The following is a 19,058-nucleotide window of genomic DNA, read 5'->3' as shown; positions in this document are numbered from 1 at the left end:
TGTTTCAAGGGAAATTTAATTTCTTTCTTGATCTCATTGTTAACCCATTTGTTATTTAATAACACACTATTTTGTTTCCAAGTGTTTGAGTGTTTTCCAGTTTTCCTATTGTACTTGATTTCTAGTTTCATGCCATTGTGATCCTAGAAGTTGTTTGATATGATTTCAGTCTTCTTAAATTTATTGAGACTTGTTTTATGTCTTAGCATGTGGTCTCTCCTAGAGAATGTACCATGAGCACTTGAAAACAATGTATATTCTTCTGCTTTAGGGTGAAAGGTTCTGAAGATATTTATTAAATCCAGTTGCTCTAGTGTGTCCTTTAAGTCTGCTGTTTCTTGAGGTATCTTCTTTGGTCTGGGATGCTGGTTTTTTTTTTTTTTTTAAATACTTTATTCATTTTAGACAGAAGAGAGAGAGAGAGAGAGAGAGAGAGAGAGAGAGAAGGGGGAGAAGCAGGAAGCATCAACTCCCATATGTGCCTTGACCAGGCAAGCGCAAGATTTCGAACCAGCGACCTCAGTGTTCCAGGTCGACGCTTTATCCCACTGTGCCACCACAGGTCAGGCCTTTTTTTTTTTTTTTTTTTTTTTTTTTTTTTTTAAATGGGGCGACATCAATAAATCAGGATACATATATTCAAAGGTAACAAGTCCAGGTTATCTTGTCGTTCAATTATGTTGCATACCCATCACCCAAAGTCAGATTGTCCTCTGTCACCTTCTATCTATTGATAGTTTTCTTTGTGCCCCTCTCCCTCCCCCTTTCCCTTTCCCTTTCCCTCCTCCCCCCGTAACCACCACACTCTTATCAATGTCTCTTAGTTTCACTTTTATGTCCCACCTATGTATGGAATAATGCAGTTCCTGTTTTTTTCTGATTTACTTATTTCACTTCGTATAATGTTATCAAGATCCCACCATTTTGCTGTAAATGATCCAATGTCATCATTTCTTATGGCTGAGTAGTATTCCATAGTGTATATGTGCCACATATTCGTTATCCAGTCATCTATTGACGGGCTTTTTGGTTGTTTCCATGTCCTGGCCACTGTGAACAATGCTGCAATGAACATGGGGCTGCATGTGTCTTTACGTATCAATGTTTCTGAGGTTTTGGGATATATACCCAGTAGAGGGATTGCTGGGTCATAAGGTAGTTCTATTTTCAGTTTTTTGAGGAACCACCATACTTTCTTCCATATGGTTGTACTACTTTACATTCCCACCAACAGTGTATGAGGGTTCCTTTTTCTCCACAGCCTCTCCAACATTTGCTATTACCTGTCTTGTTAATAATAGCTAATCTAACAGGTGTGAGGTGGTATCTCATTGCAGTTTTGATTTGCATTTCTCTATCCCTTGTTCTTTCTCTTCTTTAGGAACCTCTATGATGTGGATGTTATTTCTCTTCATGTTGTCACAGAGCTCTCTTAGAGTTTCCTCAGACTTTTTGAGCCTCTCTTCTTTTTGCTGCTCTGCTTCCATGCTTTCGTTTGCTGATTTGATCCTCATCTTCATCAATCCTGCTTTTAGTTTCTTCCAGTGTGGTCTTCATTTCTGATACTGTATTTTTCATTTTTGATCGATTCTTTTTTATTATTTCAATGTCCTTTTTTTTATACGTGCTATTTATTTAGGTGCTCCTTATTTCCATTCATTGTTGCTCTAATATCTTGAGCATCATAACTATCATTATTTTAAACTCTGCATCCGGTAATTTGGTTATTTCTGACTCATTGAAATTTTTTTCTGGGGATTTCTCTTGGTTTATTTTGGTTGCATTTCTGTGTGTCCCATTTTGTGTATGTATAAGAAGGGTGTGGCCACAGGAGTTTGTTGGGTGTGGCCTTTGTGTTTCTTAGATGTGGTCTGTCTGCAGGCCTGCCACCCCTCTGCTGCTGCCTCTGGTGTTCAGGCATGGGCATTGCCGGCACCTGCCCGCTGCGGAGGTCGCTGAGGTCGCTGCGGTCGCTGCGGTTTCCCCCTCAACCTCTGTGGGCGGAACTGTGTTAGCTGCCCAGGCTGCAAGCCTTGGCTCACTCTGGACCTCCCCCCGAGGGTGGTTCTACACTCGGAAACATAATTATTTTTAAATTGAACTGCTTACAGTGTGATCTATAATATGTTTTGAGATGTCTTTCTTAACTGCTATGGTCAACTAGGAATCATTACTTCTTTTTGCAGCCAAGTTAATGGGTTAAAATGGCATTGGAAACAGCCTTCTGCTTGAAGGTTTAAAAAGAATCAGGGAAAGCTGTTTACAATTTAGTTGGTCTTTGAATATATTGAAAAGCAGAATTTCATAATCAAGGTATTATATCATTTGCATGCATGTATATTATTAGTTTGGTTTTAGTTCAGTGTTTGTGTAAATTCTGTGGTTGAAAAGACCATGAAGAACAAAGTGGCTAATTTTCTTGCTGTTTTTCACTTGCTTCACATCTTTGAATGTACTGGCCACAGATTCATAGTACCAGTGGCATACAAATCAAACTCGTATAACTTAATTGGGAGAGAAAGGAAAGGCTAGAATCTGAAAATCTTAGGATTCTGATTTCTGCCAAATGCACAAAGACCTAAGATTTGTCAGTTTCCTATTTAACAAAATTACATCACCGAATGTTTTGTAGAAATATAATTATATTGATATAATTTCTTGTACTGGCGAAGTTTTCTCAGTTTTTTAAATGTTTACTTGATTTTATTACTTCTGAATATTATCCTGCACCCCCCCTCACCACCACCTCCATCATCTCCTCTACCACCAGTACCTGCACCACCTCCACCAACCCCCACCCCCACGTCCACCTTGAGATTTTCACTGTGAGCATTAGAATTTATTGATTTTTAATTTTTTAATGAGTTGTGTTCTTAATGTATTATGAAGGATTAGTGTTTATTGTTATATTGATCTTAGTATATTAATGCATAGGAATAGAAGTAATTTCTTAAAACTTTTTGGGATTGATTATAAACATTTGTAAGTGTTACCAGAAAGAAATGACTTAGAGTGGGGTAATAGATTGTTATGTCATAGAATTCTAATTTTTACACCATAATATGTAATAACATATTTAAGAAAAACAAAGCTAGCATAACTGAAACCTGAAATTGCCCATATATTCTTATTTAGAAGTACCTTTCATTATAGCAACTTGAATTGCTTCATACTGGAAAATTCAATATACCCACTGAATTGCTGTTTTTTTATTCAAATTTAAAGTAATAGATTGGGAGTAAGGTCTTAATGCCGTGTAACCTTTGGAACATGAGAAATAACCCCTTTATTTGTAGAAATTAGCATACATACAGTGGAGATACCAGTTTTATCATACCGCATGAATGGATTTGTAATAGCATTTAGTGTTAAACTTATTACATAAGCATACTGACTTACTCTAATTTTAACTTAAAGATGATTCTGTTACAATATTTAAAAATACATACTTTGATTTTAAAGCTTTTTTGATGACCTCATTCTCATTCTGGTGAGAGATCCAACTTAGTGGTGTCTTAATAATTTTATATTATTTCTTAAAATGAGTATTTTGAAAGAATTTGAGTGGTAAATGTTGTGATAAAATTTTAGCTGTGCAGAGGTCCTTATTCTCACTGTTGCCTGTATAGCCGTGAAACTGCATATAGTGAATATATCAAAACTTTATTTGGGAATTGGACTTCATACAAAGATTGTTATTTCTTATTGTGTTACTACTTTTTATGTGTGTAATGCTACCTTTTAACAATTATTATTGGCTTTTTCATTTATTATAAAAAGCAAAATTTCCATAGTAGGTGAAAATGTTCACAGAAACTAATTTACATACCTCTTCAAATTCCTTTTGGAATAGGGTATAATACAAATAAACAAACAATAATAAAACTAATGTACATACTCTAAAATTATGGTCTTAATGGTGCTGATGGAAGGCTTCCAATTTGTAACAAGGCAATAATTTTTAAGAATTATGTTGAAGTGTACATTATTAAAGATACATAATGCCAAAATGCGATATTGGACAAATTTATCTTATCCCTATTTCTTTTGTTAACCAAATAACAAATAAGCGTTAATGATTTTATAAGCCAGACTTTGATAATCTTGTCAGATTTGTATATTCCCAGTGCTGTAGATGCAAACTTATAAAAGACATAACTGTTTTGATTTGAAATTACAGCCTTTAGTGGATCTATTCCTTTTTCTATATTATTTGTGATTCTCAAAACATGGTTTGCCGACCACCTGTTTCAGGAATCATCTGTGATACTTCATAAAACATGAATTCCTGGGCTGTACATCAGAACTATTATTTTGGAACTGATACCAGAACACTACAGTTTTAGTAAGAATCTTAGCTGATTTTTATGGGCATTGAGGTTTGTAAATCAGTACCCTAGAGTAGAGGTTCACAAACTTTCTCTGTAAACTGCTAGATTATAAATGTTTTCAGCTAGTGGACTTTGTTGCAACTACTCACTGTAACAACAATAATACATAAACAGGCATGGCTAGCCAGGTTTGGCTTAAGAATTTGCAGATCTCTGATGGAATCAAGGTTCTAGGAAATGATAAAAATTACAACACTGTTCTTGTGTGGTGATGACCTGCCCACGACAACATCTTCACTTAGGACTTCCTCACCCTTCTCTAGAGGAAGGAAGAGGAGACACAAGAAGCAGCGCCTGGTGCAGTGCCCCAGTTCCTTCTTCATAGATGTGAAATTCCCAGGACGCTTTAAATCACTTCTGTTTTTGGCCATTCACAAAAGGTACTTTTGTGTGTTGCCTGCTCCACTGTCCTGTCAACCTACAGGACAAAAAGCAAGGCTGACAGAAAATGCTTTTTTCAGAAAGAAGCAGCACTAAAAAGACCTTGAATTCAAAATGAGTGGGAAACCACCCCAATTAATATATAAAACAGAATTGAATGAAATAGAAAGCTTAAAGACTATACAAAAAGAAAAAAATAAAGAGCTGGCTTTTTGAAAAGATTAATAAAATTAACAAATTTCTGCCTAGACTCACTAAGGAAAAAAAAGGAAAGACTCATAAATAAAATCAGAGATGAAAGAATAGAAGTTACTATGGACATCAGAAATATAAGGTCTACCAGAAAGTTCTGTCCGTTTTTGGAATAAAACAAAATATAAAATTTTCTTACCGGTAATAAACTTTATTAAATAATATAATTGCCATTATTATTAATGATTTCTTGCCAGCGTGAGGGCAATTTGTATATCCCATTTTTGAAAAATGTTTTATCTTCTGATGCGAAAAATTGAACCAGTGCTTGTTTGATATCTTCTTTATTTTTGAATTTTTTGCCCTTCAAAAAATTTTGAAAGGATAAAAACAAGTGATAGTCGGAGGGTGCTAGGTCCAGGGAATATGGTGGATGCGACAGACTTGCTTCTGTAGCATTTCTTCTTTGTTGAAATTCGTAAAAATTACAGTGGCGTAAATGAACTTTTATCAGTAGCCATGGGTACACTATGGCTTCACACATAAGACTAACATGAATCAACTTTGTTTTAGTTAATTTGCTGCATCAGTATGTATACATTAAGTGATAAAAATAGAGAGGCACACATGCGCCAAATAAACGTGCTTACGTGTCGAAACTTGTTGTGATAGAAATGGACAGAACTTTCCGGTAGACCTTATATATTTAGAAAGGAACATACTAGAATATTATGAAAAACTATATGGTACCAAACTCAATGACCTAGAGGAAATGGGTAAGTTTCTAGAAATATAAATCTTTGTAGACTGAATTACAAAAAAATGGAAATCCTAAATAGACTGATAAGCTGTGAAGAAATTGAAACAACCATCAGAAACCTTGCAAAAAATAAATATCCAAGACCAGAGATGGCTTTACTAGTGAACTCTACCAAACATTCAACGATGATTTGCTACGTATCCGTCACAAACTACAAAAAATTAAAGAAGAGGCAATACTTCTTAATATATTTTATGAGGTTAACATAACGCTGACATCAAAACCTGGCAAGGATAACACCATTAAAGAAGAAAGATCAATATCTCTGATGAATACAGATGCAGACATCCTAAACAAAATACTAGCAAGTTAGATACAACAATACATTAGAAAAGTAATACATCAATCAAATTGAGTTCATTCCAGGGGCACAAGGCTGGTTCAACATACACAAATCAATCAATATAACATAACACATTAATAAAACAGGATAAAAATCATATTATTTTATTAATAGATATAGAAAAGACATTCAATTTATTCATTATTAAAACAAAATGTAATAAAATGTGTCCCGAAGGAGAGTACCTCAACATAATAAAGGTCATATGTAACAAACCAGCCAGTATCATACTCAGTGGTGAAAAATTGACAGTTTTTCCTCTAAGAACAAGAATAAGACAAAGATCCCTCTTTCACCACTATTATTCAGCATGGTTCTGGAAGTCTTAGCCTGAGCAATCAGGCAAGAGAAATTAATATTGGTAAGGAAGAAGTAACAGTGTCAGTTTTTAAAGATGACATGATTCTGTATATATGATAGAAAATCCTTAAGACCCCAACAAAACTATTAGAAACAATAAACAAATACAGTAAAGTTGCAGTATACAAAAATCAATGTACAAGAAAAAATTCTATCATTTTCTTAACAGACTAGCAATGAAACTTCAGAAAAAGAAATGGAAAAAAGTTTCTTTTGCTATTTCCACCAAAAGAATAAAATAACTAGGAATAAACCTAAAGGCTGTGAAGGACCTATATACTGAAAACTACAGAACATTATTAAAAGAGGTTGAGCCGGATGTGTGGTGGTGGAGTGGATGAAACGTCGACCTAAAATACTGAGGTCGCCAGTTTGAAACCCTGGGCTTGCCTAGTCAAGGCACATATGGGAGTTGCTCCTCCCCCACCCTGCCATCTTTCTCTTTCTCTCCCCTCTCTAAAATGAATAAATAAGATCTAAAAGTGTATAGATTTTAAAAATAGTTGAAAAAGACACAATGAAATGATATTCTGTGTTCATGAATTGGAAGAATCAACATATTCAATAGTTAAAATGGCCATATTAACTAAAGCAATACACAGATTTAATGCAATCCCCATCAAAATCCCAATGTCATTTAAAAAATAACAACAAATTGTTAGATGTGTATGGAGTCACAAAAGACCCCAAGTATCCAAAGCAATCTTGAAAGAAAAAAAAAAAAAGAACGAAGCTGGAGGTATCACACTACTTGATTTCAAATCATACTACAGAGCTATGATAATAAAAACAACATGATATTGGCAGAATAACAGACACACAGACCAATGGAATAAAATTGAGAGCCCAGAAATAAAACTCATGCATATGGGTATATACTTTTTGACAAAGGAGCCAAAAACACAATGGAGGGGGGAAAAGCCTCTTCAATAGTGTTGGGAAATGGTGCTTGGACTATTGGAAAGCTACATGCAAGAGAATGAAACTAGATCATAATTTGTCCCTGTACACAAAAAGAATTTTTTATTTATTCATTTTAGAGAGGAGAGAGAGAGAGAGAAGAGGCGAGGAGCAGGAAGCATCAACTCTCATATGTTCCTTAACCGGGCGAGCCCAGGGTTTCAAACTGGTTTAAAAATTAATTCAAAATTGATCAAAGCTCTAAATATAAGATCTGATACAATAAATTATATAAAAGAAAATAGAGGTACTAAACTTATGGATCTTGGTCTTAGAGAAAATTTTATTAATTTGACCCGAAAGGTAAGGAAAATGAAAGTAAAAAATAAATGAGGAGATGACATCAGAGTAATGGCGGGGTAGGAAGCGATACTGATAAATCTCCCCCAAAACTCAACAAGATCTTCAACCAGAAACAGAAAAACCTATACTTGGAGCTTCCAGATGCTTCGCAATACATCCAAAGGTATGATTGAGTGAAAAATTGGCTAAATATATAACCAAACCCCGAAGGAAATAGGGAGTAAGAAATGTGCCGCCTTCCTCACTAACCTAAACAGGGCGGCTTTCTCTGGTAACTGTGAATATAGAAACTGAGGCGGGCAAAGGGGGTGAATAGATCCAGACTGCGACACGAACGGCCGAACCAGGCTGTGGCACACAGATCCAAGCCGAGGAAAATCTGATCCTGTGGCAAGCCGGGCAATACAAGCTAACACTCGCGCCAAACCCAAACAAAGAAAGACAAGCGAAGCGGCCATTTTACCCGGTCTCCTGGTCGGTGCGCAGTTAGTGGGCGAGAATTTCTTCCTAGGCCCCGAGAGTGGGTGCCCGTGTTGCCCCATGGAGAGGCAGGGTCAGAGGCCTTTCTGTAGGCCGAGGGCAGAGTCTCTGGGCAGCCCCAGCGCCCTGGGAAAGCCACGCACGGGAGGGAGTGAGAATTAATTCCAACGGTGGAGATTTTCCGTGCTGGAGGGTGTTTCACTCAGAGGGAAACGCGGCCGGCCTCATATCCTGGTTTGCGCGCGCAAATAAGGAGTGAGCGATTCCTCCGAGTGCCTCGGCAGTGCGCGCCCGTGTTATCGCACAGAGGGGCAGAGTCAGGGGCCTTTGTGTGGGCCAAAGCGGAATCTCGGGCCGCCCCAGCGCCTTCCAAAAGTCGCGCACGGGGACGGAGTGAGACTCAATTCCAACGCTGCAACTTTTCCCTGCGGTTGGGGGTTTCGCTCTGAGCGTGAGACTGCTGGCCGGATATCCTGGTCGCAGACAGTGAGTGAGAGTTTCCTCCAAGCGCCCCGGAAGTGGGCGCCCGCTTGTGTTACCAGACAGAGTGGCAGAGCCAGAGGTCTTTGAGTGGGCGGAAAGCCCGCCTGATTATGCTAGCAGCTCTGACTGACTGAGCCTTACCCAGAGCCCTGTGCTGAGTGGAAATAGAGTGGGGAGTTGCCAGCTCTTTGAGCCTCTTACTATCCAGGCAGAGGCAGCAGCAACCCCATAGCTGGATTATCAGGCTACTAATTGAGGAAGGAAAGACTAGGAGAAAGGCTCCAGGAACATAGACTCTCTCACTGTCGGAGCCTATAAATGCTAATGAGCTTCGACTGCCAACGAGACTAAAGCACAATACATGACATTGCCATAGAGACTTATCAACTGCAAACCTCTACCTGAGCGTGCCAAAGGGGCAGAACCCGGGGTACAGAGTCACCGACCAGGAAGAGGGAGAGAAAAGAAAAAGCAAGAAGATAACCTCTCAAAATCAAGAATAATCTGCAGACTTTATAACCTATCCCATTTTATTATATTTGTTCGTTTGTTTCTCTTATCTTCATTCTTGAGACTTTTTTTTCCTCCTCCAATTTGGCTGATTAACTCTCTACCGGTCTTACTCTCTCCTCTCCTTGAACTACACTACCCATAAGTGTTACATCTCCCATTATCTTTTCTCTTCTCTTCCTTTCTCTCTATGAGGGTTGCACTCCAAAACCCTTAACTCTCTCTCTCTCTCTCCTTTCTTTTTTCTTCTTTTAGTGGTTCCCTCTTTTTTTCTCTCTCTCTCTTTCTTTTCTCCCTCTACATTAGTTTCTTCCTTTCTCCTTTACATCTCCTCTCATTCAAACCTCAATAACAAACAAATTATCTTATCTGGGACTCAAACTTATGTTTGTGGCATTTTGGGGGGTTTTTACTTCACCTTTTTAACTCACTAGCAGTGCTCCCATCCCTGGCTCTCCATATTATCTAGTTCTTGTTCCACTAAATACAATAGTAATTTTTTAATTTGTCCCCCCATTTTTCCGTTTTCCTCTTATTCCTCTCATCACAATTCTTAGACAACCAACACCTAAAAGCAAATCATTTTATTCTTGACCCAAATTTTTTCCTTATTTGCTTTTTGTGGGTCCATACGCTCTTTTTTTTTTTTTTTTTTTTTTTTTTTTTGCCCCTTTATTACTTTTCCCCAATTCAGGCCCTCCATCACAGGCATTGTTTGTTATAATTCACAGTCCACCACAAGATTTTCTCAAGAAAGAGGGGAGAGGAGAGGAGAGGAAAAAAGGAGGGGGGGAATAATTTCCTTTTTTAAAAAATTTTTATTTTATTTTATTTTTCTTTATTTCATTATTAATTTTTTTTAAAAAAACAACTCTTTTCGATTTTTTATTTTTTTATTATTTTTTTAACTTTTTATTTTTTATTAAATCTTATTAATACTATCAACAAAACCACCCTCAGATGCCATTAAGGAAGAGAAAATCGAATATCATGGATACAAAAGAAAGAGAGGTAACACAGCTAGATGAGGAAAAATCTATGGAGAAAAAATTTAATATATTGGAAACCTTGGAGCTAAATGACAGAGAATTCAAGATAGAAATCCTAAAAATCCTCCGAGATATACAAGAAAACACAGAAAGGCAATTTAGGGAGCTCAGAAAACAACTCAATGAACACAAAGAATGTATGTCCAAGGAAATTGAAACTATAAAAACAAATCAAACAGAGATGAAAAACTCAATTCACCAGCTGAAAAACGAAGTAACAAGCTTAGCTAATAGAACAGGTCAGATAGAAGAGAGGATTAGTGAAATAGAAGACAAGCAACTTGAGGCACAACAGAGAGAAGAAGAAAGAGACTCAAAAATTAAAAAAAATGAGATAACCCTACAAGAATTATCTGACTCCATCATAATGAATAACATAAGAATAATAGGTATATCAGAGGGAAAAGAGAGAGAAAATGGAATGGAGAACATACTCAAACAAATAATAGATGAGAACTTCCCAAGCCTGTGGAAAGAACTAAAGCCTCAAGTTCAAGAAGCAAACAGAACTCCGAGTTTTCTTAACCCCAACAAACCTACTCCAAGGCATATCATAATGAAATTGACACAAACCAACAGCAAAGAAAAAATTCTCAAGGCAGCCAGGGAAAAGAAGAATACAACATATAAAGGAAGGCCCATTAGATTATCATCAGATTTCTCAGCAGAAACTCTACAAGCTAGAAGAGAGTGGACCACAATATTTAAAGTCCTGTAAGAGAGGAACTTTCAGCCACGAATACTATACCCATCAAAGCTATCCTTCAAATACGAAGGAGAAATAAAAACATTCACAGATACAGAAAAGATGAGGGAATTTATCATCAGAAAACCCCCACTCCAGGAATTACTAAAGGGGGTTCTCCAATCAGATACAAAGAAGAAAAAAAAAACAGAGCCACAAGTAAAAGCTCCAAGAAGAACACAATAAAACCAAATTTAAACTGTAACAACAACAAAAAGAAAGAGGGGGAGAAGATGGAGATTAACAGTAGCAAAGGATGATGGAGTGCAAAAGTACTCACAAAATAGTTCGCTACAATGAACAGGGTAGGGACCCTTTTCATTACTCAAAGGTAACCACCATTGAAAAAACCACCACAGAAGCACATGAGATAAAAAAGATAGCAACAGAGGAAAGATGTATGGAATACAACCAAATAAAAACAAAAGATAGAAAAACGAAAGAGAAGGATCAAACAAGACACAAAACTAACAGAAAGCACGATATAAAATGGAAATAGGGAACTCACAAGTATCAATAATTACACTAAATGTAAACGGATTAAACTCACCAATAAAAAGGCACAGAGTAGCAGAATGGATTAAAAAAGAAAATCCAACTGTATGCTGCCTACAGGAAACTCATCTAAGTAACAAGGATAAAAACAAATTCAAAGTGAAAGGCTGGAAAACAATACTCCAAGCAAATAACATCCAAAAAAAAGCAGGTGTAGCAATACTCATATCGGATAATGCTGACTAGAAGACAGAAAAAGTACTCAGAGACAAAAATGGCCATTTCATAATGGCTAAGGGGACACTGAATCAAGAAGACATAACAATTCTTAATATATATGCACCAAACCAAGGAGCACCAAAATATATAAGACAGCTACTTATTGATCTTAAAACAAAAACGGACAAAAATACAATCATACTTGGAGACCTCAATACACCGCTGACGGCTCTAGATCGGTCATCCAAACAGAGAATCAACAAAGACATAGTGGCCTTAAACAAAACACTAGAGCACCTGGATATGATAGACATCTACAGGACATTTCATCCCAAAGTGACTGAGTATACATTTTTCTCCAGTGTACATGGATCATTCTCAAGAATTGACCATATGTTGGGCCACAAAAACAACATCAGCAAATTCAGAAAAATTGAAGTTGTACCAAGCATATTTTCTGATCATAAAGCCTTGAAACTAGAATTCAACTGCAAAAAAGAGGGAAAAAATCCCACAAAAATGTGGAAACTAAACAACATACTTTTAAAAAATGAATGGGTCAAAGAAGAAATAAGTGCAGAGATCAAAAGATATATACAGACTAATGAAGGATGACAAGATATATACAGACTAATGAAAATGACAATACGACATATCAGAATCTATGGAATGCAGCAAAAGCAGTGATAAGAGGGAAGTTCATATCACTTCAGGCATATATGAACAAACAAGAGAGAGCCCAAGTGAACCACTTAACTTCCCACCTTAAGGAACTAGAAAAAGAAGAACAAAGACAACCCAAAAGCAGCCGAAGAAAGGAGATAATAAAAATCAGAGCAGAAATAAATGAATTAGAGAACAGAAAAACTATAGAAAAAATTAATAGAACAAGGAGCTGGTTCTTTGAAAAGATCAACAAAATTGACAAACCCTTGGCAAGACTTACCAAGGAAAAAAGAGAAAGAACTCATATAAACAAAATCCAAAATGAAAGAGGAGAAATCACCACGGACACCGTAGATATACAAAGAATTATTGTAGAATACTATGAAAAACTTTATGCCACTAAATTCAACAACCTAGAAGAAATGGATAAATTCCTAGAACAATACAACCTTCCTAGACTGAGTCAAGAAGAAGTAGAAAGCCTAAACAGACCTATCAGTAGAGAAGAAATAGAGAAAACCATTAAAAACCTCCCCAAAAATAAAAGTCCAGGCCCTGACGGCTATACCAGCGAATTTTATCAAACATTCAAAGAAGACCTGGTTCCTATTCTACTCAAAGTCTTCCAAAAAATTGAAGAAGAAGCAATACTTCCAAACACATTTTATGAGGCCAACATAACCCTCATACCAAAACCAGGCAAGGATGGCACAAAAAAAGAAAACTACAGACCAATATCTCTAATGAATACAGATGCTAAAATACTAAACAAAATACTAGCAAATCGAATACAACAACATATTAAAAAATAATACATCATGATCAAGTGGGATTTATCCCAGAATCTCAAGGATGGTTCAACATACGTAAAACGGTTAACGTAATACACCATATCAACAAAACAAAGAACAAAAACCACATGATCTTATCAATAGACGCAGAAAAGGCTTTCGATAAAATACAACACAATTTTATGTTTAAGACTCTCAACAAAATGGGTATAGAAAGAAAATATTTCAACATGATAAAGGCCATATATGATAAACCATCAGCTAACATCATATTAAATGGCACTAAACTGAAGGCTTTCCCCCTTAAATCAGGAACAAGACAGGGTTGTCCACTCTCTCCACTCTTATTTAATGTGGTACTAGAGGTTCTAGCCAGAGCAATCAGACAAGACAAAGAAATAAAAGGCATCCATATCGGAAAAGAAGAAGTAAAGGTATCACTTTTTGCAGATGATATGATCCTATACATTGAAAACCCAAAGAATCCACAAAAAGACTACTAGAAACAATAAGCCAATACAGTAAGGTCGCAGGATACAAAATTAACATACAGAAGTCAATAGCCTTTCTATATGCCAACAATGAAACAACTGAGAAGGAACTCAAAAGAATAATCCCCTTCCCGATTGCAACAAAAAAAATAAAATACTTAGGAATAAACATAACAAAGAATGTAAAGGACTTATATAATGAAAACTATAAACCATTGTTAAGGGAAATTGAAAAAGATATAATGAGATGGAAGAATATACCTTGTTCTTGGCTAGGAAGAATAAATATAATCAAGATGGCTATATTACCCAAAGCAATATACAAATTTAATGCAATTTCCATCAAACTCCCAATGACATTTTTTAAAGAAATCGAGGAAAAAATCATCAGATTTATATGGAACTATAAAAAACCTCGAATAGCCAAAGCAATCCTAAAGAAAAAGAATGAAGCTGGGGGCATTACAATACCTGACTTCAAACTCTATTATAGGGCCACGACAATCAAAACAGCATGGTGTTTGCAGAAAAATAGACACTCAGACCAATGGAACAGAATAGAAAGTCCAGAAATAAAACCACATATATATAGTCAAATAATTTTTGATAAAGGGGCCAAGAACACACAATGGAGAAAAGAAAGCCTCTTCAATAAATGGTGCTGGGAAAACTGGAAAGCCACATGCAAAAGAATGAAACTGGACTACAGTCTCTCCGCCTGTACAAAAATTAACTCAAAATGGATCAAAGATCTAAACATAAGACCTGAAACAATTAAGTACATAGAAGAAGACATAGGTACTCAACTCATGGACCTGGGTTTTAAAGAGCATTTTATGAATTTGACTCCAATGGCAAGAGAAGTGAAGGCAAAAATTAATGAATGGGACTACATCTGACTAAGAAGTTTTTGCTCAGCAAGAGAAACTGATAACAAAATAAACAGAAAGCGAACTAAATGGGAAATGATATTTTCAAACAACAGCTCAGATAAGAGCCTAATATCCAAAATATACAAAGAACTCATTAAACTCAACAACAAACAAACAAACAATCCAATAAGAAAATGGGAAGAGGATATGAATAGACACTTCTCCCAGGAAGAAATACAAATGGCCAACAGATATATGAAAAGATGCTCATCTTCTTTTGCTATTAGAGAAATGCAAACCAAAACGGCAATGAGATACCCCCTCACACCTGTTCGATTAGCTGTTATTAGCAAGTCAGGTAATAGCTAATGTTGGAGAGGCTGTGGAGAAAAAGGAACCCTCATACACTGTTGGTGGGAATGTAAAGTAGTACAACCATATGGAAGAAAGTATGGTGGTTCCTCAAAAAACTGAAAATAGAACTACCTTATGACCCAGCAATCCCTCTACTGGGTATATATCCCAAAAACTCAGAAACATTGATACGTAAAGACACATGCAGCCCCATGTTTATTGCAGCATTGTTCACAGTGGCCAGGACATGGAAACAACCAAAAAGCCCATCAATAGATGACTGGATAAAGAAGATGTGGCACATATACACTATGGAATACTACTCAGCCATAAGAAATGATGACATCGGAACATTTACAGCAAAATGGTGGGATCTTGATAACATGATACGAAGCGAAATAAGTAAATCAGAAAAAAACAGGAACTGTATTATTCCATACGTAGGTGGGACATAATAGTGAAACTAAGAGACATTGATAAGAGTGTGGTGGTTACGGGGGGGGGGAGGGGAGAATGGGAGAGGGATAGGGGGTGGGGAGGGGCACAAAGAAAACAAGATAGAAGGTGACAGAGGACAATCTGACTTTGGGTGATGGGTATGCAACATAATTGAACGACAAGATAACCTGGACTTGTTATCTTTGAATATATGTATCCTGATTTATTGATGTCACCCCATTAAAAAAATAAAATTATAAAAAAAAAAATAAAGTAAATGAATGGGACTATCTCTAACAAAAAAGCTTCTGCACGGCAATAGAAACCTCCAAGAAAACAAAATGGCAACCAACCAAATGGGAGATGGTATTTGCAAAATACAGCTACAATAAGGAGTTAATATTCAAAATATATAAAGAACTCATACAACTCAACACCAAACAAATAAACAAACAAGCAATCCAATTAAATGGGGAGAGGACTTGAACAGATACTTCTCCCAGGAAGACATACAAATGGCCAACAGATATATGAAATGATGTTGAAGTTCACTAGGTATTAGGGAAATCAAACCAAAATTACAATGAGATATCATATCACACCTGTTAGAATGGTTGTTATCAGTGAGACAGGTAATAACAAGTGTTACAGAAGTTGTGGAGAAAAAGGAACACTCATTTACTGCTTGTGGGAGTGTGAACTGGTACAAGCACTATGGAAAAAGTACGGAATTCCTCAAAAAATTAAGAATAGAGTTACCACATGACCCAGCAATTCCTCTTCTAGATATCTACCCCGAAAGCTTGAAGACATTTGTTCACAAAGATATATAAACCCCTATATTCATTGTTCCATTATTCACAGTGACCAAGACACAAAGACAACCAAAGTGTACATCAATAGAAAATTGGATGAAGATGTGTTCTATATACTGTGGAATACTGCTTGGCCAAAAGATGAAATATCACCATTCGTGACAGCATGGTGGACTTTGAGAATATTATGCTAAGTGAAATAAATCAGTCAGAAAAAGCTAAGAATCATCATATAGTTTCACTCATATCCAGGATATAAAACTAAAATTCATAGACACAGACAACAGTGGGGTAGTTGCCAGAGGGTAGGGGAGTGGGTGTGATGAAGGGTTAAGGGGCCAAATAAGTGGTGACAGAAGATGATTTGACTATGGGTGGTGAGCACAGAATGCAATACAGAGGTCGTATATTATAAAAACGTGCACTTAAAATTTATATGATCTTAGTAACCAATGTCACTCCAATAAGTTTATTAAAAAAGATTCTAGGCCCTGGCCAGTTCAGTTGGTTAAGAGAGTTGTCTTGAAACTGAACTAACTGGCCAGGAAATGACAAGGTTGTGGGTTCGATCCCTGGTCAGGGGACACATGGGAAGCAACTAAAGATTGCACGACTGAGTGGAACAACAAATGAATGCTTCCCTCTCTCTACCTTCTTCTGTCTCTAAAAAATCAATAAAAATTAAGCCCTGGCTGGATAGCATGTTTGGTTGGGGCATCATCCCAGAGCACAGAGGTTGCTGGTTCAAATTCCTGGTCAGGGCACATACAGAAGCAGTTTGATGTTCCTCTCTCTCTCTCAAAAAAAATTATTTTAGACCAGTGGTTTGTATCTATCTACGGTATTATCTCTGAAATCAGTTTTGTGATTTCCTGCTTGTTTATTTTTTAATAACTAGAGAAAATCCATAAATATAGGAGCACTTCTTAGCTATACATTAGATGAATTAATAGATGTAGCACCCTTCTAATATATTTTTTTAGTTTATTGGTTTTTAGCGAGAGAGGAAGAGAAAGAGGGAAAGAAAGAGAGACGGGAACATCGATCTGTTCCTATATGTGCCCTGACCAGGGGTTGAACCAGCAACCTGTGCACTTCCGGATGGTGCTCCAACCAATGGAGCTATCTGGCCAGGGCCACCCTTGTAATATTTTAAAACTTTTCTATGTTAATATTAAGGAGAGTATGGTTATTTTATTTGTAACTCTATAATTTGCTTCTGATATTAGGTTCCTGTGGCTAGAGCAAGTATTCTTTGGCTAATTGGAGAAAACTGTGAACGTGTCCCTAAAATTGCCCCCGATGTTTTGAGGAAGATGGCTAAAAGCTTCACAAGCGAAGATGATCTGGTTAAACTGCAGATTTTAAATCTGGGAGCAAAACTGTATTTAACCAACTCCAAACAGGTAAGATGCTAATCCTTAGTTCTACCAATTTTCACCCTGATGAAGCAGCTAAGGTCTGTTCCTGCATTAGTCTGATCATTCAACAATTACTAGGTGCCTATTTCTTTAAGGTTCTCCAATAGCCAGTAGTTGTGCAAAGAGATGATACTCTAGTCTAATAGAGGAGAAAATAAAAAAATAAAATAGTATATGGTAAGTGTTATAATAGAAGCACTGAGATACAATGGAATTCCAAGGAAGAAAGTTATTGAAAGTCTGAAGTAGAAGGAGGAGAGAGGTCAGAGACAGTCTCATAAAAGATAAGACTCCTGACTGTGGGCCTGTAAGGAGTGCTGTACTATACAGAAGAAGGAGAGAGGAGAGTGGAGGGTCAGAGTCATGAAACAGCTTCGTGCTTTTCAGCAAGAGTCTGGAAAAGTTGGCAAGGCCAGGACTTGGAGTAGCAAGTGCTGTGGACCTTGGTACAGGTACAGGGGAAACCAGTCAATGTTTTTTAATAATGGTATAATTTACCAGTTTGCAGTTTAGAGTACTTATTTTTTTAAATCATTTTGCTTTTTGAAGAACTGTTAGTGAGAGGATTCACTTCTGTATGTAAATATATAAAATCACCTCCAAGTATAAATTAAGGACTTTCCCATCTTTCTTCCTATGTCTAAATTGGTCCTCTCCTCGAGTAGAGGACTTAACCTGATCAGCGAGACTGGAAAGGGATTCTTGCTCATTTGCTGCTGGGCCTAATTAGTAGGCTATGTGTTCCGTGTCCTGTCTGTATTTTTTCTTAGTTTTTCCTTTCTGTCTGGCTCTTACTTTGCCTCTGTGTTTTTCCCCCCTCTCTTTGCTTCTCTCCCTGTCTCTATTTTTGTTCCCCTCCTTCTTCAAAACTGTGCCTTTGTGTCTTTCTAAAATCCTGCACCCCTTCACACACTCACGCACACATACACACCCATCACCACCATAGTCTAATGTCTGTCATTCTCTCCTTCCTCTCCCATCAGGGTTGATCTTTATCTCATTTGTATTTGCTGTGTATTTCTTTGTTTGTATCTCCCTCTCTTTCTGCCTTTTCTACCTGCTCATACTCACTCTCTAGTAAGCTGATGTTGATCTCAGCATCCTCAGGTTGACTCCTTAAATTCATTTCTATATGTGTTTGGATTACCTTCATCCTCACGTCTGATATGAATTATGTTATTGTAGCTTTTGCTGATTGGTATAAAGATTTATGACCAAATAATTGCAGATAGTCTGAGTATATTTTCATGATTTAGATTGTATGTTTACACTGAAAGTCAATCTTTGAAAAGAATCAGTTAATCATTTCCAAATGTCATGTAGATCTCTTCATGCTTTGAGTTACTTTTTAAAAACTGAGTAAAGAAAAAGAAAACGTTTGCTGTTATATTGATAAAAAATATTGTTTTCGCATGGTACTGTGTTCACTAAAATCATACAATATTAGGAAACTCTATATAATACCTAGAAAATTATGAT

General features: G+C 36.7%; 1 protein-coding gene across 3 annotated transcripts in view; it reads left to right on the top strand.

Annotated features, from left to right (window-relative positions):
- AP3B1 (adaptor related protein complex 3 subunit beta 1) overlaps positions 1-19,058 on the top strand; it is a 318,239-nt gene that overhangs the window by 151,387 nt on the left and 147,794 nt on the right. For all 3 annotated transcript variants that reach the window (XM_066273625.1, XM_066273623.1, XM_066273626.1), the window contains one exon: positions 17,388-17,564. In XM_066273625.1, the coding sequence (XP_066129722.1) occupies positions 17,388-17,564 (177 nt within the window). The remainder of the gene's footprint in view (positions 1-17,387; positions 17,565-19,058) is intronic.

This window comes from Saccopteryx bilineata, chromosome 4 (assembly GCF_036850765.1).
Source record: "Saccopteryx bilineata isolate mSacBil1 chromosome 4, mSacBil1_pri_phased_curated, whole genome shotgun sequence".
Classification (NCBI taxonomy): Eukaryota; Metazoa; Chordata; class Mammalia; order Chiroptera; family Emballonuridae; genus Saccopteryx; species Saccopteryx bilineata.
Note: the sequence above shows the minus strand (reverse complement) of the source record. Positions and strands in the feature narration are given on the sequence as shown.